This window comes from Myotis daubentonii, chromosome 16, assembly GCF_963259705.1.
Source record: "Myotis daubentonii chromosome 16, mMyoDau2.1, whole genome shotgun sequence".
NCBI lineage: Eukaryota > Metazoa > Chordata > Mammalia > Chiroptera > Vespertilionidae > Myotis > Myotis daubentonii.
In genome coordinates this window covers 56,633,372-56,655,511 of record NC_081855.1, presented here as the reverse complement: position 1 = coordinate 56,655,511, position 22,140 = coordinate 56,633,372, and the positions used below count along the sequence as shown (strand labels likewise).

At 57.9% G+C, this 22,140-nt stretch overlaps 1 protein-coding gene across 3 annotated transcripts in view; it reads right to left on the bottom strand.

Moving 5' to 3' along the window:
• The window catches only part of RPTOR (regulatory associated protein of MTOR complex 1), a 76,201-nt gene extending 56,775 nt beyond the window's left edge, over positions 1–19,426 (bottom strand). For all 3 annotated transcript variants that reach the window (XR_009449405.1, XM_059671474.1, XM_059671475.1), the window contains exon 1: positions 18,515–19,426. Coding sequence is in view for 2 of the 3 variants with exons in the window: in XM_059671474.1 (XP_059527457.1) it covers positions 18,515–18,676 (162 nt within the window). In the remaining variant the exon portion in view is untranslated. The remainder of the gene's footprint in view (positions 1–18,514) is intronic.
• Positions 19,427–22,140: the final 2,714 nt, after the last annotated feature.

Genomic DNA, 22,140 nt, shown 5'->3' with positions numbered 1-22,140 from the left:
GTGCTGTGGCAAAAAAAAAAAAAAAAATCCCTTCTTGATGCAGTAATTTTAAAGAAAAATCCAATCTGGGCCTCATAAACACATTTAGATTGGTTTTTTCTTCTTCTTCAAAAACAAAACCAATTTCAAAAATGACACCCATCAGGAACCATTTCAATCACAGCTCAAGGCCGGAGCTGCCCCAGGGGCGGCGGCCCCTCCTCCGGCCTCTGCTCTGTGCCCGCGGCCACGGAGGCCAGGCCTCCAGACCAGTGCCCGGCCGGCGGGCACCTGCTCTCGGGGGCCTCCTGGACTGCGCCTCGTCACCTCTGACGCTGGGCACTGGGCCCTGTGGGTGCAGAGGAGGCGCTGGGTGAACAAGGGCGAGAGGGACTGTCTCCAGACCAGGGTCGAGGCCCCCCACCCCGCTCCAGCGGTAACTCGGGGGCCTCTGCAAAGGCCCGAGGAAGTGGCTCTCCTCAGCCCTGGGGCAGGAAGCCCAGCGCCGGTGCGGGAGGACGTGAGCTGGACCTCGCACCATGTCAACACCTGGCACCGAGCCTGGCACTGAGCCGGTCAGCTTCCCCAGCAGCCAGCCAGCTGCCCCCGCTGCTCCCTGAGGGTTCGCACAAAGTGCGGCTGCAGGTGAAGCAGCACAGCGGCAGCGCCCGACAGGACTGCGCACTCACGTCACGCCCCCCCTCCCCCCCCTCCCCCGCGCCACCGGCACCAGAGGCTCCCGGGCTTGGGGAGGCCTCAAGGAATAAGTTCCCCTCCAGGGAGGGAGATGCTCCCAGAAGTGCCGGGAAGAGAGGCTCCGGAGAGCGCTCAGGCCACCAGCCCTGCGGGCAGCACCACGGCCAGCTCCTGAGGCGCGGGGTGGGGGTGGGTGGGGCTCCTCTCCTCCGGCCTCTGCAGGAGCAGCGCCTCCCCAGGGCACCTGCGTGGGTGACTGCTGCTCCTCACCGACCCCCAAGGCAAGCAGCCCCCACAGTGTACGGTCAGCGCGCAGCACCGGGTCCTCCTGAGCCCGTGTCCGGCGGGGAGGCCGCCTTCCGGGTCTCTGCCCTGACCACCAGCGTGGTCTCCCAGGCCCGGTCCACGTGGGACACACATGCCACACATGGAGGAGCCTGCTCTGCAGTGAGCTCGACTGCCGAGCTCGGGGTGTAACAGGACCTCCGCCACGAGGACTGAAGAGGATGCGGCCCCCCCCGCCCGCACCCAGGCCCGGGGTCAGAGGCCCTTGAGGGTTCTCCGGGAGGAGCAGGCCGGGGGGCCGTGGAGGACACAGCACCAGAACAGCTCGGCCCAGAAACCCCGTTCACCCCCCCCCACTGACTCCCTCAGAAAGCAATTAAAAGACGTTCCGCTGGCTCCCCGCCCATCCCTCGTACTGAAGGAGCTGCCGCAGCGCTGATTTCTTCTTCCTCGGCGACTCCCTCAGTGTCCGCACATCGCGCGCCCCCAGCCCTGTCACAGGCGCCGCCAGCTGACCCCCGGCTCCCGCTCCGCCGCCCCCACCTGCCTGCTCAGTCGTCTTCAGGAAACAGCTGCCCCTGCCTCTCCGAGAGGAGGCCCCACCTGGTCCCCCAGCAGCCCAGGTGTCCCCTCCATGTGACCCAGCCCCTCCCCTGGCCCTGGGGACGCTGCAAACGCCCTGCCCGCCTCTCTGGGCATCAGTGTCCATGTTCCCTGCACCTGGAACCCCCTTGGCTCAGCTTCTTCAGGCCCCAGGGGTGCCCGCGCCCCCCCCCCCCCCGCAGCAGCCTTAGGTTTCTGCTTCGCTGGTGAGTGTGGGTTCCAGAGAACAAATCGATGCTTCCCCTTGCGGCAAAGCCCTCAACGTCAGCAGGAGGCAGACGACCCGGGAACCTGCCGGCCTCTCAGGAGCACGGGACTCAGCCCTGGGCCAGCCGCCCCTGGGCATGAGGACGGTCTCTCCCTGCCCTGTGTCCACTCAGGAGCTTGGCCAGGGCCTCCGCGGCCAAGGGGAGCTGTGCAGGGCGGGCAAGCGGGAGGTCACAACACTCTCAGACACCTTTAGGGGCAGCTGCTTGCCCAAACCTTGGTGCTGTTTTCTCTTTTTAATTCTTTCTCAAAAAGGGGACTTCGGGGCAGAATCCTGGCCACACACGTCACCTGAATCCTGATGTGGCTGCCACTTCTGGGAGCACCGGGGCAGGAAGGAGGCACCAGCCTGTTCCATGGCCCTCAGTCTAGCAAAGCCTGCGAGTTGTCTCGGGCTCCATCGCGGAGACAAATGGCACCGCAGTCAGCAGGGGTCGGGCAGGAGTTGACGTATGGCTTCCCGGCGGAACCACACAGCGCCCTCCATCTGCCGCGCCGCTCCCCTCCACCCCGCACACGCCCGTGATGGATGCGGGAACGCCAGCCCGGGCCGGCCGAGGACAGGGCACGCGCGTCAGGACAATATTTAGTGCCTGTCGGGGCGCAGCAGACTGCGCAGATGCGTGCGGCTAAGAGCAGGCAGATTTGCAATGAGCGTTTTTCATGCCGACGGCAATGTGCTAGCCTCTCGTCACTGAAGTGTTTGCTTAACGGGCATCCAGTACTTAAACCAATCTGCAAGTCACGTCCTGACTTGGGGTGGTGAACACACAGCACAGCACACAGCTGCATTACAGAACCGGACTGCTGGAGCCCACATCATCTCATTAGCCAATGTCGCCCCAATAAATCCAATCAGAATAAGCAATGAAGTGAATGGAAGCACCCTGATGAGTAAATAAAATAAAAGTCACGTCTTGATGAAGTGAATCTCCGGGGTCCTCTTCACAACGAGGAGTATAAGCGTCTTCTTTCTAACGGTAAGTGAACAGCCCTAAATTCAATCTCTTTGGCCCTGGGCCGGTGTGGCTCAGTTGGCTGGGCACCGTCCCACACACCAGATCGCTGGTTCGATTCCCGGTCAAAGGCACATGCCTGGGTTTAGGGCTCCATCCCCAGTGGAAGGTATGATTCTCTCTCACATCAATGTTCCTCTTTCCCTCTCCCTTCCTCCCTCTCTAAAAATAAACTATTCTTTATACACACACAGACACAGACACACACACACACAGACACACACACACAAGTATTCTCTTTGCAAACACCTGTCCTTAAGCTGCATGATGCTTAAGGCACACAGACCTGGTGTAATAGTAAGGACACGTGAGGTCGATGGCACCCCCAACATGTGGGCAGGGCCGGCCCAGGATGCACAGCTCCCTGCGCCTCAGAATCCTAGGACAGACAGACCCTGAGTCCGGAACAAGACGGCACCTTCCACACCCAGCACATCCTTCCCAGCCCAGGGTCCAGTCCCTCGCCAGCCGGCCCTCCCCACTTTCGCTTCCCCTGGCTCCTCACAGCAAAGCCCCTCCCCTCCCCTCCCCTCCCCTCCCCTCCCCTCCCCTCCCCTCCCCTCCCCTCCCCTCCCCTGGACAAGCGAGAGGAGGGGCAGAGGAGGGGTGTGAGGAGGGGCGAGGGCGTGCAGGCGGCTTCTGCTCCTCCCCCAGCTGAAAGGGTATCAATACCCTGCTTGCTCTAAGGGTTTGAACTCGGGCAGCATCGTCTTTTTCTCACTTTTATTTTTTTAATCCTCACCTGATGGCATTTTTCTATTGATTTTAGAGAGGGTGGAAGAGAGAGGCAGAGACAGAGAAAGAAACTTCGATGTCACAGAAACACATCGATTGGTAGCCTCCTGCAGGAGCCCTGACCAGGGCCCGGGCTGGGGAGGAGCCTGCAACCAAGGAACATGCCCTTGGCCAGAATCGAACCCGGTCCGCAGCCCAGCGCTGTCCACTGAGCCACACCGGCCAGGGCCCGGGCAGCATCTTGCCGGTGATGTCCCAACACATCTGAGATCATTTATTTTCACCAAATTTCCTGATGCGCCAGCTACCAAGACTTGATTTAACTACGAGTTCAGAACAGTTCCCATTTCCCCAGGAGAACAAGTGCTTCTGGAAAAGTATGAGGCCACGCGCACCCGGCGGGAAGAGAGAGAGAGGCTCTGAAGGAGAGGGGCGACCACAAGGCAATGGAGGGAGAGGCTCAGAGACGCTGAAACGACGCCACTGGGACGTGCGGCGGTGACACGACGTGAGTCACTCTCCCAGGGCTTCTCTCCGGGAGGGTCACAGGCCTGGCAGGGCCTCTCGGGGGCAGGAGACCCCACGGCGCCTCCCCAAGAAGCCCCTCCTCTCGAAAGGCTGAGCTTTGGAGTCACCGTCGAGTTGAAATGTTTAGGTCTTCACAGTTCTTGTTCCCAGGAGCTCTGACCCTCACGGCTCACAGCACCCCACCCCCCACCCCACCCCACCCCCGGCTCCTCCGAGCCCAGCGAGCGTTTCTCTCTCGTTCCCAGTGAAACCTACGCAGCGGAGAATGAACCCGCAGAGCAGTCCAGGCTGCTGACGGGTCTCCTGTGCCACTCGGACCAACGCCACATGCGGACACAGCGGAGCAAGGGCACCACCTACCCGCACAGGCCGCGGCCTCCGCAGGCTCCGCGCCAGGCCCCGCGCGGCCAGAACCCACCTCGCAGAGACCCGTACGCCGGGCCCTGGTGCCAGCAATGGGTCCCCACTGCCGACGTGGGGGCCTCATCCGACCAGCTGAAGGCCTGAGTAGACTAAAGAGGGTCTTCCTCGGGCAGCACTGGGCTCTGCAGCGGACAGCCTTTGAGGCCCCTGGTCCCTGGGGGGCCCCCTTGCAGGTTTGGGACGTGTCAGCCTCCGGAACCGCATGAGCCTGTGCACAGCCTGACCTACTGGTTCCGTTTCTCTGAGTGCAGGTGAGCTTCGGGCTCTCGGGTCCACACAGTCCAATTTTCAAGGACAGGAAGTGCCTTCCTGGTTCGCACCCGCATGGCCGCTAGACCAGGGGTGGGCAAACTTTTTGACTCGAGGGCCACAATGGGTTCTTAAACTGGACCGGAGGGCCGGAACAAAAGCATGGATGGAGTGTTTGTGTGAACTAATATAAATTCAAAGTAAACATCATCACATAAAAGGGTACGGTCTTTTTTTTCAATAGTTTTATTCATTTCAAACGGGCTGGATCCGGCCCGCGGGCCGTAGTTTGCCCACGGCTGCGCTAGACCATCGATCCTGGGAGGCAGGTAGCAACACCCCTTTTCACAGGAAACCATGTTCAGTCACTAATGATCCCCTCACTCTGAGCCACAAAGCACCGGAGTCCAGGGCCGCCTGCTGTCCCCTTCCCACCCCTGAAGCACCCCCCTGGCCACACGGAAAACGTTCACCTCCCGGCGATGGCCATGCAGCCACTCCTGGAGGGTTCCACCAGGATGGCACGACAGGCTGCTGGTCCGGGCGAGGGGCGAGTCCGCTGTGCTGGGTCCTGGGGCTGGAGGGGAGCCTGCCAAGTCCCTGCGAGCCCTCCCTTCCCCACTCATTCCCTGCTCTTCCCCACTCGCCCTGAGGGGCCTCTGCCCTTGGCCGTCAGGTGTTGGGTGTGGTCTGTGAAAGCCTCTCCAAACAGAACAGCCAGGAGGAAATAAGATGCCCAGGCACGCCTGGGCCTGGGGGGGGGGGGGGCGTCAAACACTGAGCTCCCCTGTCTAAGGCCCCACCGGGAACTGCTAACTGTTTACCTGAACTCCTGCAACTGCGGAGAAAACAGGAATATGAAGGGGGGGGGGGGCAGGGAACTATGGGGGAGGCACGAGGGGAGGTGGGAGCCAGGGCAGGATGGTCAGCACACCCTGTTCTGCTTGACCACCTTCCACCAGCATGCCATCCCTCAAGACCACGGGCAACCCACCCGCCACCTGCGCGAGTACCTGCCCCTCCCGACGTCAGCACACCCTCCACCTCCCTATCCGGGTGTGGACAAGAGGGAGCGGAACAGAGTCCGGGCCGCGGACTCGCGAGGCTCCGAGGAGCGCGTGGGCGCCTCAGGGCCCGGCCTGCGCTCGCTGCTCCCGTCCTCCTCGCGCGCGAAGGCCCAACACGCAGTACGGACGTGCGCCCTGGTTCGTGGAGGGGAGGCGGTCGCAGGTGTGTGATTCCAGACGTTCTCCTGGAAAAGGGAAGTCGCAGCCGGACACACCGCCTGCTCTTAGGGGAGCCGCGCCCCCTGCGGAATCGATTCTTTTTCAAAGCCTTTCTAACTATGGAAGCAACCAGCCAACCACACGGTGGACCTGGGTCCTCCTCCTGGCACAGCCTCGGGATGAAAGCCTCGAATGGAAATAAAGAGCTAACCACTTAACGTCAGACCAACTGCACGCGAAGCCGCCGCATGGCCGGTGGGGGGGGGGGCACCTACGAGGAGGATGACTGCAGACGTCTTTGAAATCGCCTCACTGTCGCTCTGAATTTAGAAGAGCAGCCGCGGGCGAGCCCAGTGGGCTCATGGGGGGAGGGGCCTGTGGCTCTGGCTCTCACCCCCCCAGAGAGAAAGCACTGGGTCCTGCTCCCATCTGTGGGGACCGTGAGCTTCGGGGCAGGGACGCCCTCTCCACCCGCTCCTCACTGCTCGGCACTCACTTCTGACCCGTGTTTCCTTTGAAGCGGTTTTACCATAAATGTGGTTACAAACGAAAGCGCGGAGCCACCGTCCTCCGAGAGCTGTGCCCCACGCTGTCCCCTGGACACGCACAGGCAGCCCGGGCCCCATGTCCTCCTCAGTCACGTTGTGAGCATTTTCCCGACTTTAACAGTAAATCAAAATCTGGTTTTTAACTAGGAAAAGTTATTTTCACCCTTCAACTAATCTTCCCAGGCACTGGTTACAGTAAAATCAATGGTGTGTAAATATCAAGTATATTAAAGAAAAATGCATTTATCTTAGTAATCAAGGCCCGTAGTTCTCATCTGTGCTTCAAAAGGAAAAACATCTCGGACCTGACTGACAAGGACCTGACATGATAGCCCGGCCAGTGTGGCTCAGTGGTTGAGCATCGCCCTCAACAGGGCGTGCAGGAGGCAGCAGATGGATGTTTCTCTCTCATCAGTGATGCTTCCATCCTTCTCCCCCTCCCCCTTCCTCTGTGAAATAAATTTTAAAAATATTGTTTTTAAAAAAGAATTGACATGATGGAGGTGTGTAAAAGTGCAGGCCAGCCCTAACCGGTTTGGCTCAGTGGATAGAGCATCGGCCTGCAGACTCAAGGGTCCCAGGTTTGATTCCGGTCAAGGGCATGTGCCTTGGTTGCGGGCACATACCCAGTAGGGAGTGTGCAGGAGGCAGCTGATCGATGTTTCTCTCTCATCGATGTTTCTAACTCCCTCTCCCTCTCCCTTCCTCTCTGTAAAAAAATCAATAAAATATATATTTTTTAAAAAGTGCAGGCAGCCCCCCCCCAGCTGAGCGCCACGCCCTGCCCAGCCCTGCCCAGCTGCCCTCCCGCTCCTGCGCAGCCTCTGCAGAGATGTGCACAACCTTCATTGTTCTTCACTGGACACACCGTGACCGCGGGTCGGCTGGCACGCACCAGCCTGCGCTGAACAGACCACCTGCACGGCAATCCCGCGAGGGGGACACCATGCCTGGCTCACACATGCACACTGAGGCCATGAAGTGGACACGAGAGGAGAAGCTGGCCTCCCCAGGTCACCCCTCACTGAGGGGCTGAGCGAGGAGAGGGAGAAGGGGCACAAAACTATCCACACGCAGGCCGCGTACCGAACAGCCCACTACCGCCCGGCAAGAACCCTCCACGGAAAACCACGTCGGCGAACACACGCTGCAAGTGCGGGCGGCCCGGAGCCATCCCCGCGCCCACTCCCCCTGCAGCCACCATCGGAAATGCGAGAATGAGCCCTGCGAATCCCACGGGGCGCCTCGTCCAGAACCTGTGGGTCTAAGTGAGGGCCCCACCCCTGGAGAAAGGGTTGCCCACAGGACAGGCTGGGAGCAGAGCCTCTGCCCGAGGGGCAGGGCCTCTCGGCCCCGGCCTCCGCCTCCACTGCCTCCCGTGCCCCTCGCCCAGCCGCCGCCTTCCCCGATCCGCCCTGACGAGTCCCCCACAGTAGGGAAGGAGCCCCACGGAACCTGACTACCCAACAACAGGTGAACACAGCTCCCTGGGACGCATGAGGAGCCGTAAAAATTCGTCAGGAATATTTAACAATATAAAAAACTGCATATAAAAAGGTAAATACAAAAAAAATCAAACATAAACTGTATCAATCTCACATGGCAACAATGTAATCATATGTGCACTTGAAAATGGCAGGAAAGGAAACTCCAGAATTCATTCCAGTAGCCCGCAGTATTATTTCACTATTATTACCATTTTCTTCGATTTTTCAAATCTTCTGTAAAATGGCTTTCTTACGAGTATAAATTTTTTAAAAGGTAAAAGTAATAAAACTGCAAACCACAAGACGAAGGAGATTTATGTCCAGACACCGGGGCTCCCAGTGCTGCGTGATGGGGGGGGGGGGTGGGGAGGCTCCAGGGCAGGGAGGGGCAGGACCGGCCTGAGGAGGCTGCGGTCGGGCCGGGAGGCGGCCACACACCTCCCGTGGCCACTCTCTGCTCTGCAGCTTGAAAAGGTGCGTGTGTGTCAACAGCCACATAACTCCTCGCCCTATTACCTGGTGTCGCACAGGAACACGGTCTGTGGGGACACGTGAAGCCTGAAATAAGGAAAGACTGCGACACGGAGGATACCATTCTTTAAAATCATGACTATTTATGTGCAAGTTAATGTGCTATGAATTTTGAGCTCATATTTTATAACCGCATTTTAGTTCACTAACTCAGTAATATGGCCTTTATGTGTTTTTAATTCAGCAGAAGTGCTCCTCGCTCGATGTCACTTAGTGCTCCTCGCTCGATGTTACTTAGTGCTCCTCGCTCGATGTCACTTAGTGCTCCTCGCTCGATGTCACTTAGTGCTCCTCGCTCTGTGTCACTTAGTGCTCCTCGCTCTGTGTCACTTAGTGCTCCTCGCTCTGTGTCACTTAGTGCTCCTCGCTCGGTGTCACTTAGTGCTCCTCGCTCGATGTCACTTAGTGCTCCTCGCTCTGTGTCACTTAGTGCTCCTCGCTCTGTGTCACTTAGTGCTCCTCGCTCGGTGTCACTTAGTGCTCCTCGCTCGGTGTCACTTAGTGCTCCTCGCTCGGTGTCACTTAGTGCTCCTCGCTCGGTGTCACTTAGTGCTCCTCGCTCGGTGTCACTTAGTGCTCCTCGCTCTGAGTCACTTAGTGCTCCTCGCTCGGTGTCACTTAGTGCTCCTCGCTCGGTGTCACTTAGTGCTCCTCGCTCGATGTCACTTAGTGCTCCTCGCTCGGTGTCACTTAGTGCTCCTCGCTCTATGTCACTTAGTGCTCCTCGCTCGATGTCACTTAGTGCTCCTCGCTCGGTGTCACTTAGTGCTCCTCGCTCGGTGTCACTTAGTGCTCCTCGCTCGGTGTCACTTAGTGCTCCTCGCTCGGTGTCACTTAGTGCTCCTCGCTCGATGTCACTTAGTGCTCCTCGCTCGATGTCACTTAGTGCTCCTCGCTCGATGTTACTTAGTGCTCCTCGCTCTATGTTACTTAGGGCCTAAGCGAGGTCTCCCCGCCGCCGCGCACAGCCAGCCCTGCCCCACGCTGACCGAGAAAAGCAACAGCCATGGCGGCTCACGAAAGCCGCTTCGCATGCCCTGAGCGGAACCTGGAGGGAGAAGGACGAAGCACGCTGCCCACAGTGGTGCTGCTGCCCTGCCTGCCGCCCTCACTGCGGAATTCTGACGCTCAATGTGACCAGCTTGCTTCACACCTCCCCCCCCCCCCCAATCAACTCCCTCTCTACCGCGATTCTGACAGAAACACCCACACACATGCAGAACTGGACAGGGCACCCCGCTCCCCGGCGCCAGCCATCACCCCGGGCCCAGCCCCATAGAAACCTGGAGCCATCGGACAGGCGTGGGCTGTGGGAGGAACAGCCAATGGAGGCCAAGGCCGCAGAGCGCAGCAGGGCCCACGGGAGGCGGGGGCCTCGCGGAGCTGCAGGGGTGACAGGCTGGAGCTCCAGGCCCGGGAAGCACCTCCGACCAGGACGAAGCCAAGGTCTTGTCAGAGAAGCACGCGGAACCCGGCATCGCAGGCCTCCAGGAGGGAGCCTCAAGTCTCCCGTCACGTGAGAGGGACCCCACGGAGGTCGGAGCTCCCAGGGGACCGACGAGCAGAGTGAGAAACACACGGGAACCTAGAGCACAGACAGGAGGACAAAGGGACAGCGAGTGCGGGTGATGCTGGCCCTGAAATAACATGCACGGCGAGCCCTGGCTGGTGTGGCTCAGTGGATAGAGCGTTGGCCTGCAGACCAAAGGGTCCCAGGTTCGATTCCAGTCAAGGCACAGGCCCAGGTTGCGGGCTAGATCCCCAGTAGGGGGCGTGCAGGAGGCAGCCGATCCACGATTCGCTCTCATCGTTGATGTTTCCATCTCTCTCTCCCTCTCTCCTCCTCTCTGACATCAATAAAGATATATTTTAAATAAATTAATAAGACGCGCGGACACCGACACACAGGAGCACAGGCTGCAGGGCCGGCCGGCTCTAAGCTGCCAGGAAAGGGCCCAAGTCGAGACGAACTTGACCCCGCTTCCTTGTCTCCCGCCGTTTCTAGGGAATGACTGCAACGAGAGGGGACCAGTATGTCCCGGTAGAAACAGGGAAGGAAGGCGTTAAATAATAAGTATTTCCGATGCACAAAAAGCATAAAAAAGAAAAAGCACAGGCACAGAAAACACAAAATAAGACGGCAGATTTCAGCCGAAATAAATGTAAACACACTAAATGCTCCAGTTAAGAGACAAAAATTGTCAAACTAGTTTTTTTTCACTCCGTCTACAAGCTGTTTACAACAAACATATGAAAAGCAGAAGGACACAGAGAGGTTTGTAAAGGGACAGAAACAAGCAGTGCACCTGCCGCCGGGAGGACCCGGAGCCACGCTGCTGAGGCAAGAGACGCGGAGCAAAAAGCACATGAGGGACAGACAGTGACCTTGTCCCGGTGCGGACTCCGTTCACCGGAGGACGCACGCTCTCACACGTGCACGACACACGCTCTCACACGTGCACGACATAATCAATCGCCTCAACACGTGGACATGGTATGCGTGCAGCGCTGCAAGGAGAATTACACCCGCACAGTCGTGTGAGAGTTATCAAAAGCCGTCAACCTACATAATTTTATTAACCAATGTCACCCAATAAATTCAGTCCTGGCCGGGTGGCTCAGTTGGTTGGAGCATCGTCCCGTACACCAAAAGGCACCGGTTTGATTCCTGGTCAGGACACATACGTACGGGGCAGGGTCAATTCCCAGTCGGTGTGTGCACGGGAGGCAACTGATCAATATTTCTCTCTCACATCAATGTCTCTCGCTCTCCCTCTTCCCCTCTCTCTAAAAAAAAAAATAAAAAACATGTCCTTCGGTGAGGATTAAAAACAAAAGGAACTTCGCCAGATCAAATAAGACGGGAGAGACTTCTTTCATCAATATCTAAGTGGGAAGAGCGCTCAGACAATCCTTCCCGGGGCTCTAAAGGTGATTGACACCCCGAGGATTCTGTGTGATCACCTGAACCCCGAAGGCAGCACCAGGCCCTGCACTGAGACCTCGGGACAAGGTGCCAGTTTAGATCTAACGCCGCCACAGGAAAGGGTTTTATGCTTAAATCCTCTGACATGTTTAGCAAGCATTCAGCGTCAACCTCTGACCCACCCGGCTTCACAGACCCCAGTGAGATGCAAATGCTTCCATCAGGAGAGAGGCCCCGCCTCTGGGCTGCACTGATTGTCCGGGTCGGGGTCGGTTGCAGCCAGGTCTTCCAGCCCCATCTGTATGCTAATTCACAGCACGATGGCATCTCACATGTCACTGCTACATTTCAGCTGGAAAGTGACGCTGGGGGGGCGGGGAGCAGCTGCACGCAGTTTATTAATGCGAGGAGCAACCTCAGCGCCTCTAACCTGCTTCACACGGGTGCCTGGCCTCGCACCGTAAACGTCTCCGAGTCCTCGTCTCCCCGCGTGGCTCCTCCACGTCACCCGTAGGGGGACCTCCACTCGCCTAATGACCCAGGGCGCCCTCCCACCAAGACAACCAGAAAGCTAAGCCAACCATGACCCGCAGGCGCTGCAGGAGCGTGATCCCGAGAGAAGCAGCATGTGGGGTGAGCCCCGGGCCCACTGAGCGTCTGTGTGGAGAGGGGCCCCCATGCAGAGCAAGACAGGGGTCACGAGCTAAGGAGGCAAGACCAGGGCAGGGAGGCCGCAGCTGGAAGAGAGGCGGAGCGCGGGGGGGGGGGGGGGGGGGGGGAGTGCTGCAGCGGGAGCTCGGAACTCAAGGTCCCCACGTCCTGGGCCGAGTCCTGGGCCGAGTGCCGGCACAAAGCGCTGAGTGAGTCTCCAGGAGGCCAGGGATCAAAGCACAGGTGAGGCTGGGAAGCACCCACGTCCCAACAAGTCAGGGAGAAGGGGCCCCACCCAACACCCAGAAGGTGTGCCCAGTGGCTGGAGCATTGCCCTGCGCACTGAAGGGTCTCAGGTTTGATTCTCAGCCAAGAGCACACTCCTGGGTTGCAGGTTTGATCCCAGCCCCAGTGCATGTGGGAAGCAACCAGTCGACATGTCTCTCTTTCACTGATATTTTTCTCTCTCTCTTGCTCCTCCCCACACTTCTGCTCTAAGGATCGATGGAAAAATATCCTTGGGTGAGGATTAAAAAAAAAAGGACATTATGAATTTTTTCAAGGATTTAAAGGAAAACATGAACAAAAAAAGAGAAATATAAACTATGAAAAGACCATTTCTAGCCCTGGCCGGTTTGGCTCAGTGGATAAAGCGTTGACCTGTGGACTGAAGAGTCCCAGGTTCGATTCTGGTCAAGGGCACATGCCTGGGTTGTGGGTTCGATCCCTGGTGTGGACGTGCAGAAGGCAGCCAATCAATGATTCTCTCTCATCATTGATGTTTCTGTCTCCCTCTCCCTTCCTCTCTGAAATCAATAAAAATATGCAAAAAAAAAATTTTTTTAATATAGTTTTTTTATTGATTTCAGAGAGGAAGAGAGAGGGAGAAAGAGATAGAAACATCAATGAAGAGAGAATCATTGATTGGCTGCCTCCTGCACGCCCCCCACCCCGCCCGGGAATCGAGCCCGCAACCTGGGTATGTGCCCATGACCAGAATCGAACCCAGGACCCTTGAGTCCACAGGCCAACGCTCTATCCACTGAGCCAAACCGGCCAGGGCCAAAGAAATTTTTAACACATTAAGAAAAAAGACCATTCCTAGAGAATAAAAATATAGTATCTGAAATGGAAAACACAATGGATGGGCTTAGCAACCTATTAAACACCGCAGAACAAACAAGGGAGCAGGAAGACGCTGCTACGGAACCATGGGAACGGAAACAGAAAGGCAGGAGGGGCCTGCGAGAATGGCACCAAGCATCTAGAACAGCGGTTCTCCACCTTCTGGCCCTTTAATTACAGTTCCTCATGCTGTGACCCAACCATAAAATTATTTTCGTTGTTACTTCATAACTGTCATGTTGCTACTGTGATGAATCGTCATGTAACTATCTGATATGCAGGATGGTCTTAGGCGACCCCTGTGAAAGGGTCGTTCCACTGCCAAAGGGGTCGCGACCCACAGGTTGAGAACTGCTGATCTAGAAGAAATGTAACCGCAGTTCCTCAAGACTCAAGGGGGCGGGGGCGGGACGGGGACAAAAACATGGCAGCACATTTCCCAAACTTTTGGTGGAAACCAATCCTCCAGATGCAAGAACTTCAACAGGCCACTCCGCACACCCAGGAGCCGGCCCTCAGGGCCTCTGACTCACTTTTAAGAGCGCCCTCTGGCCTCTGGTGCAGGATGGACAGCACAGCGAGTGCGGTGCCGGGAGGCCGGTCAGCACAGCTGGAGCCGTCACAAAAGGCGCGGCTGCCTGGACGGGCTCAGCGGCGGAGACAAGGCGAGGAGGTCCGACAGACGGTCACGCTTTGGAGACAAAACTGCCGGGTCTATGAACTTACAGGGCGACGAGGAGGGAGCGGAGGGCCAGTTCTGGACTCGGCCTGAACGAGTGGTGGTGGTGGTGGTGGTGGTGGTGGTGTGCTGTGGGGGAAACTAGGGCGAAGCAGGTCAGCAGGCGTCGGAGACGGAGTCCCGGGCGCAGGTCAGAACTGAGCCTTAGGGGCTGGAGGCTGGGGGCATGCAGATGGCATTTGAAGCCATAAGCGAGACCCTGAGCGGCCATAAGCAAATGGAAAGCACTGCGGTCAGACGGGGTAAGGACTCAGGGCGACCTCAGATTTAACAGGAAAGAGGGCCCCGCGGGGCGGCCTCGGCGCCTGGGGGAAGGGCCTCGCTGGAGTAAACGGAGAAAGATGAAGGTCCGGAAAGGAGGGAGTGGAGAAGGCAAGATTACGGTGTGACCACGTACGCCAAGTGCCACCATGTACCCTCACGGTCCTTGCATTAGTTTAATGTATCTACTCGCTTCCACCAGGGACTCAAAGCCAGGCTCACAAAGAACCCGCCGCCTGCCGCCCGTCTAGAAGCGGGTTTGGGAAACGGCTCGTCGCAGCCACACCTGCTGGAGGCAGGTCACCGCCTCTGCCCCCGGCTTCCCATTCAGCCCACAGACGCGAGGACAGAGGTCACCTGAGGCCAGGGAGCCCCCATGCCCACCTCCCGGCGGGAAATGAACGCTGATCCCTGTGAAGCGTCACAGTAAACCGCAACGGGGCGGTTGGTTTAGACGCGTCTGTTTTAGCCATGGGTCTACGAATGGTTCCCTTTGAACTGTAATCCACGTAAGTCTTGTTATTTGAAAATTACAAGCCACACATGCTATTGATGCATATGTATCCTCATAACAGAATTAACCAAACAACAGAGCAATTTGGTAACAGCATTTAATGAGCACACACAGTGGCCGCATTGGAAAAGCAGGACTGATTCACAGCAAAGGCCGAGGCGCGCGCACGGGGGGTGGGAGGGGGGGAGGGGGTAGCTCTGTAAGAGAGCACCATGCCGAGTGGCAGAACACTCTTTGGAGTGGCCAGTCCCCTTCAGGGATCCTTAGCCACGTCAATAAATAGGACACCAGGAAGCAGCCACTAAATACGGACAAAATAAGAGTGCAGGCGTTGCACACTGATCCCTGGACGAAGCCAAGACCGCCCACACTCAGGGCAGACAAGGGCCCATGGGAAGTCGTGTGGAGGCCAGCGATTTCCAGCCTTTTCATCTCATGGCACCTGAACTGATTACCAAGATTCTGCGCCACACCGAAAAATATACTTCTTGCCAATCTGATAAAAAAAATTAGGTACAGTTTTTATCCATTTACAACGGACAGCTATTGCATTGGCTGTTGCCAAATTTTTTAATTGGACAACCTAAGGCAAACGGGGTCAGTGCACCCCGGCCAGTTTGCTCAGTGGTCGCAGTGGTCGAGTGTCGGTCCATGGACTGAAGGGTCATGGGTTCAATTCTGGTCAAGGGCACATACCTTGGTTGCAGGCTCGACTGCTGGCCATGGCTGGGGTGCATGCGGGAGGCAACCAATTGATGTGTCTCTCTCACATCGATGATTCTCTCTCTCTGTCTCTCCCCCCCCCCCGCCCTTCCCACTCTCCGTAAAAACCAATGGGAAAAATGTGCTCTGGTGAGGATTAACGAAAAGAGGAAAAAAAGAAAGGAAGGAAGGGAGGAAGGTTGGTTAGTGCCCAGTAAATAGTCAGGTTCTGCATGTTTTAAGGATTCTTGCAGCAGCCCCTAGCCCGCTGGCGGCACCCCTAACCCACTGGCGGCACCCCTAACCCGCTGGCGGCACCCCTAACCCGCTGGCGTCGGTGCGAGCACAGGACAACTAGACCCACGCCTGCTGCTCTGTGATGAGGCTGCCCCGGGCGGCTGCGGCGGCCCCAGGGAGGCAGAGAGAGCTGCGGGCGGAGAGGTGGCCCCCTGCCCAGCACAGCCCCAAACGAACTGCTCGTGTTCTGTAACCTGAATCAGTGCCAACACTTCAGAAACGGAAGATTTCACATTAAAAAAAAATAATAAAAAGGCTTTCTGGTTACAAAGAAAAAGAAAAGAGAGAGAGAAAGGGAAGGGGTCCTGGCTGGGCCCAGTGCCCCTCAGCTGTCCTGCGTGTGCCCCTCCAGGGGGCCGCCCCAGGGCGCCAGGTCCCCTCAGGGTGTGACCAGCGTGATGGTGCCCAGGACTGCTCAGGGGACAAGTTTTCCCAAACGTAACTGAAACCCTTAGCTGCTGTTTTCTTCTTCATTAACGATTTGCCAACGTCAGAGACAGCGAAGTCCTCCCGCTCTAAGCGACACCGAGCTTTCTTTCTCCTATTACCCTACGGGGCCCTTCTCATCGGTTATGTGGATGGTTGACAAATTAATGCTTTAAATCGAAGGTCAGAAAATATACCCATTAATCGCTTCTGCACAGTTGGAGCATGTGTTTAGGGAGCAGAGGAAACCACATTTCAACAGAGAAAAAGATGCCCAAGTAGAAAGAAAGAAAGAAATGACTAGACAGTAACTTTAAAATAAATGTGCCGAAACCGGTTTGGCTCAGTGGATAGAGCGTCGGCCTGTGGACTGAAAGGTCCCAGGTTCGATTCCGGTCAAGGGCATGTACCTGGGTTGCAGGCACATCTCCCACTGGGAGGCAGCTGATCGATGTTTCTCGCTCATCGATGTTTCTAACTCTCTATCTCTCCCTTCCTCTCTGTAAAAAATCAATAAAATATATTTAAAAAAATATAAAAAAAAAAATAAATGTGTTTTCACATATGCCGAGCAACCACCACAGCTCTGAGCGATGTAATTCATACTAAATACCGGCTTTATGCGGTCTTTTCCCATGACCACCTCTTCTACTTCTTAAATTACTTGTGGATGAAACAAATGTTCCTAACTTTTTAACCCGCTGGATGCCATGAGCGTCTGTAGACGCAGCGGCAGGCCTTCCCCCCACGCCACGCGCGTCTATTAAAAAGAATGTTTTCCTTTAAAATCATTTCTCGTGAGAATTTTCAGCTGAAAATATTCAAGAACACCCAAATTGTAATACATTTATTTTTATAATATTCATTGCAAATTGATTTTTTTTAATTAAATTCAAAATATCGCGGCGTGCGGGGATGGTTTCCGTTTTGGACGCATGGCAGTTCGCTGGTTAAAACTGCGCCAGGTCAACAACGGAAGCTCGTGGGTAACTAGACTCGCCGCAACAGTGACCTCACCCATGTCTGACGTTGCATACCCAAATCAATAATCTTCCATAACAGCGGTTCTCAACCTTCTGGCCCTTTATTTATTTATTTATTTATTTATTTATTTTAAAATATATATTTTATTGTTGGGGTCCAACCCCAGCAGGTCCAGGGGTTCCCAAAGGTGTGGACGGAGCCGGCAAAGAAGGAATGACACAGAGGCAGCACTGCGTTTAGGTGATCATCATAGCCAGGTTCTGTGTCCTTCTGGCCCTTTAAACACAGCTCCTCATGTTGTGACCCAACCATAAAATTATTTTCGTTGCTACTTCATAACTGTCATGTTGCTACTGTGATGAATCATCATGTAAATATCTGATCTGCAGGATGGTCTTAGGCGACCCCTGTGAAAGGGTCGTTCGACCGCCGAAGGGGTCGGACCCACAGGTTGAGAACCGCTGCTCTCTAAGCATAATCATAAGCCCAGAGCAATCACACTGAGTTATAACGACAGCGACCCCTCTTCTAGCACCGAAACGTTCACATGAATAAAGACGGTCTTGGAGAAAATAAATCACGAAAAGACGGGTGCCAAGCGTGCACCGTGACACAGCCCCGCCCCTTTGCTCGGGACCAGGGAGCAGACGGTGGTTGACTACGGCCAGAGTCAACGAACCTGGCTGTTTTCTTTGCTACCAGCGGCTTGGGAGTCGCTGTCCACACCCCAACATCCTGGGGACCCGAGTCCAACCCCTCATACCCTAACGCCGCTCCTGGAGAAAGTCTGTCTCCAGGTCACAGCGACGGGACACCCCATAGAAGGAGCGAAGTCAGGGGTCCAGACCCCTTGTTTGGATTCGAGGCTGTGCTGACGGTCACGGTGACTTTGTATCCATTTACCAGCTGAACACCTGCCGCAACTTTGTTTCCTCGCCACTAGCTTAGGCCCCACTCACTGCCCCCCGGGGCAGGAGCTGAACTCCGCGGAGATGAGCTCGGGGGCGAGCAGTAACAGCCCAGTGGCCCTTCCTCTGGGTGCTCGGTGCTCGGTGCTCGCAGCACCAAGCACATCCCCGCGCGCGGAACCGCTTCCCTGCTACCACCTCCATCAGAACTCGGCGAGCGAACACCCGGAACCAACCCACAGCCTTCCCGTGGCGGCCAGAGCTGGAGGCTGACACGGGTTGTGCTTTTTAGTTGCCTCGCGACACGCGGCTGGGGAAAAGGAACCACGAAAACGCATCGCCGCTTTGCCAAGGACGCGCCCTGGGGGCGACCACCGAGATGCCAGGGGCGCCCGGGAGCCCACCTACCCGGTCCTTCATCCTCCAGCTCTGGGCCAAGGACTTGGAGCCCTCGATCTTCTCGCAGTGCCGCTTCTTCATGAAGGCCAAGGGCAGGTTCCAGTCGCTCAGGTCGGCCTCGTCCTCCTCCCCGAGCCCCAGCAGAGGCGACTGCAGCAGCTCGGCCTCCATCAGGGCGGCCGGGGGCGGGGGGGTCCGGGGCAGCAGGCGCTCGAGCACCTCCAGCCTTACAAGGTCGTGTGCACCACGGCCGGCGAGGCCGCAGAGAACCGGGGGGCAGCGGAGGCAACGGGGGGCGGTGCGCGGGGACCCTCACTCGGGCCCGGGTCTGCGGAGGCCCTTCTGTCTAAGTCGGGGCGGGACTCGCCGGTGGGGACGGGGCAGCCCGGCGGGCGCCGCACGGACGCACAACGCCCCCGGGTCCCGGGCCGCGGGCCGCTCCCGAGGCCGCCAGCCGAGCTGTCACGGGCGGGCGACACCCGAGGCCTCACGATGACCCTGCTCGCGGCCTCCGAGCGCAGGCCGGCCGCCCGCTCCGGCCGCCGGTTCCCGACTGCGCGGAGGTGTCCGGCCGGAGGGAAGGGGCCCGGGGCGCTGGGGCTCCGCCAGCCGCGGTCAGCCCTGCGGGTCCCGCACTCGCCGCAGCGGCTGCAACCGCAGCCAGGACCGGCCCATCGTGCTTGCCCGTAGCCGGCTGCTCACGCCGGGCCCGCGCGACCTGGCCGGTCCTGACCTCCGCGCCCGCGCCCCTCTCCTGCCCGAGCGCGCGTCCCAGGTGACGGGACCAGGCGGGGCCGCGCCCAACACGGGTATCGGGGGCTTATTGGGTCTGCGGAGTGTGGTCCTCGGGTCTGAAGCTACAGTGAAACTCCTCTCATCAGCGCGTCAAGGAGGACGCCATATTGCCGGGCCCAGCATGCACCGCGCCCTACGGCGCGGCCCAGAGGCCAAACGACCTCAGAGCCTTCCGGCCGCGCTTCCGAGGAGGTGGCGAGAGCGGGCCCCGCCCCCGCCCCGTCACCATGGTTACCACAATTCTGCTTTCCAGGGTTTATCGCCGCTGTTCTTGGCTGCAGGAGATCAAAGTCAACCCTACAAATGAAACGATGTTAATTAATTTGGAAAAAAATCTTTTTGTGATTAGACATGGACCTTCGTGCTTCTGAGATTAAAGGGATCGACCCCTTTTCTTGTTTTCTTCCAGATTTTGAAAACGCAGCGAAAGCTTCAGAGAGAACCGTGGATAAGATGCCAAGGGAAGACAGGGGTCTTTTTCATTTATTTTTTTTCCTGCGCCTGTCGTATCTCTCACAGCGTCAATCAGATTCTCTTTTTGTTGGTGGAGAAACAATTTCAACGACTATGGTTTCTTGTTGAATCCATCTTCCTTGCTGAGCACTTTATCTTGATGCAGCTTCGTGTGTGTGTGTGCGCGCGTGTGTGCGTGTGTGCGTGTGCGTGTGTGCGTGTGCGTGTGCGCGCGTGTGCGTGTGCGTGTGTGTGCGTGCATGTGCGCGCGTGTGTGTGCGTGTGCGTGTGTGTGTGCGCGTGCGTGTGTGTGTGTGCGTGTGTGCGTGCACAAGGAGAAGCTGCAGGCGCCTGTGCGGGAGGCAGGGCCCTGCGCTGCTTTATTTCTCTGGTTGGACTCGCCAGCGTGCGCAGGACCTGGGTCGGGGGGACAGAGAGCCCGGCCAGCGCGCGCCTCCCTATGAGCTTGGTGTCCCCCGGGCGCCCAGACGCGGGTCTTCCTTGGCGCTGTTGGGTTTGGCTCACCTGGGCCTGAGTCTTGGCTTCTCGCTTCCCATCTCTGTGGCCGTGCCAGGCCCTTCCCCAGCTGGGTCTCAGCGCCCTGGACTGTGAAGCTGGGGCACAGTACCCACCCTGAGGGTAAACTGCACCCTCCGCGGTGCCAGTGGGCGCCCAGGGCAACGCCGGCACGGACGGTGGCCATACGGTGTGTGATTAACCTGGAGCCTCAGGCGGGCTGGGCAGACCCTGCTCTCAGCGTGGCTGCGGGGCGCTGACCGCTGTGGCTCCCCTCAAGCTCCCCAGGCGCCGTGCTCCTTCGGCACCGAGGGAATGTGCGAGCCCAGTCGCCCTGGCCTACACGCAGCGCATGATGAGAGCTCTTGGATTAAGTCATTATCATTCCAGGCACTCACTCGGTCACATCTCTGTGCGCCTGGTTCTCCCATCAACACCCAGGACAGAGTCCCCGAGTCCCTGAGTCCCCGAGTCCCAGAGTCACAGGTGGAGGCGAGACCGTCCTCCCCCCTCTGCACGTTGGCGCGTGTTCCAGAGTCAGCGGCGCAGGCTTAGGGTCGGGACGGGCCCTGGGCAGACCTTATTCTCACCTTGGGCAACGGCACTTGCTCCCCCCCCCCCCGCCCCCCGCCTGACACTCGGTGCCTGCAGAGCGCCTCACTGTCTGACAGTCTCAGTGGAGACAGGAAAGGCGCCCACCTGGCTGCTTTCAGAACTACCGGGGAAGCTGTTTTAAAATAAAGGTGCCTCGAACTCCCCCGACCCCAACATTCCCGTCCCCGGCGACGGACACGGACACGGATGCGGACACGCTGCCCTTCTGTCCTCGATCTCCAAGTCGGCGCCGCCAGGAATGTGCAGGAGGTGAGGCTCCAAGGACACTTCAGGGTCAAGTTCTGTGAGTCACATACACACCAGAGGGGGCGGGGGCAGCCGGGCGGCCTGGGCCCGAAGGTGAGAATGAGCTTCATGCACACGGGGAAGGAGCCTGCTTCCGGCCGCCTGGGACTGTTCAAGCCCCGCCAACACCTGGGCGTGTGGCTCCGGGAGCGTCTGTGACTACGGACAGGCTGGGCACGCAGGCCCGGCCCCCTCCCCTGGCGGCCGGCACCCGTTTCCCGTGTCTCCACCTCTTCACCAGCTGGGCCTCCAGGGAAGATGGGCTCGGGTCGAGGACAAGCTTTGTGAACCTCAAAAACCACAAGAAACCTGGTCTGATTCGAGTGATGGCAGTGGGGGAGGGGGCACAGCCTGCTGACCGGAGCCTCGCTGCAGGGGTGGCCCTGGGCGAGGGCGGGGCTTTAGGCTGGGCTCTGACGTGAAGCAGCTGAACAACCTCCCGCCTGCCTGGACGGGCGGGGCCCTGGGTCTACAGGGAGGGCAACCAGAGGACCCGTGGGAGCCAAACTCTGGGCTGTTGGCCACCAGGACCCACAGACCTGTGGGTGGGCCAAAGCCGGGTGCAGCTGTGAGTCGGCAAGACACGGAGTTTAGCCCTGGCAGGTGTGGCTCAGTGGATAGAGCGTCGGCCCGAGGATTGAAGGGTCCCGGGTTTGATTCCGGTCATGTACCTCCATCCCAGGCTCAATCCCTGGCCCTGGTCAGGGCGTGTGCAGGAGGCAACCAATGGATGTGTCTCTCTCACATCGATGTCTCTCTCTCTCTCTGTCTCTCCCCCTCCCTTCCACTCTCTCTAAAAACCAATGGGAAAATATCCTCGGGTGAGGATCAGCAACAACGACAAAGACACAGAATGGATTCTTGTGCTGTTGCCTATTGATTCTGTATTGTGTTCCGTACAAACACCTGGAAACCTGCTTTGCCAGCCCTGCCCAGCGAAGGGGGCAGAGAATAAACAGACCAACCTGAGC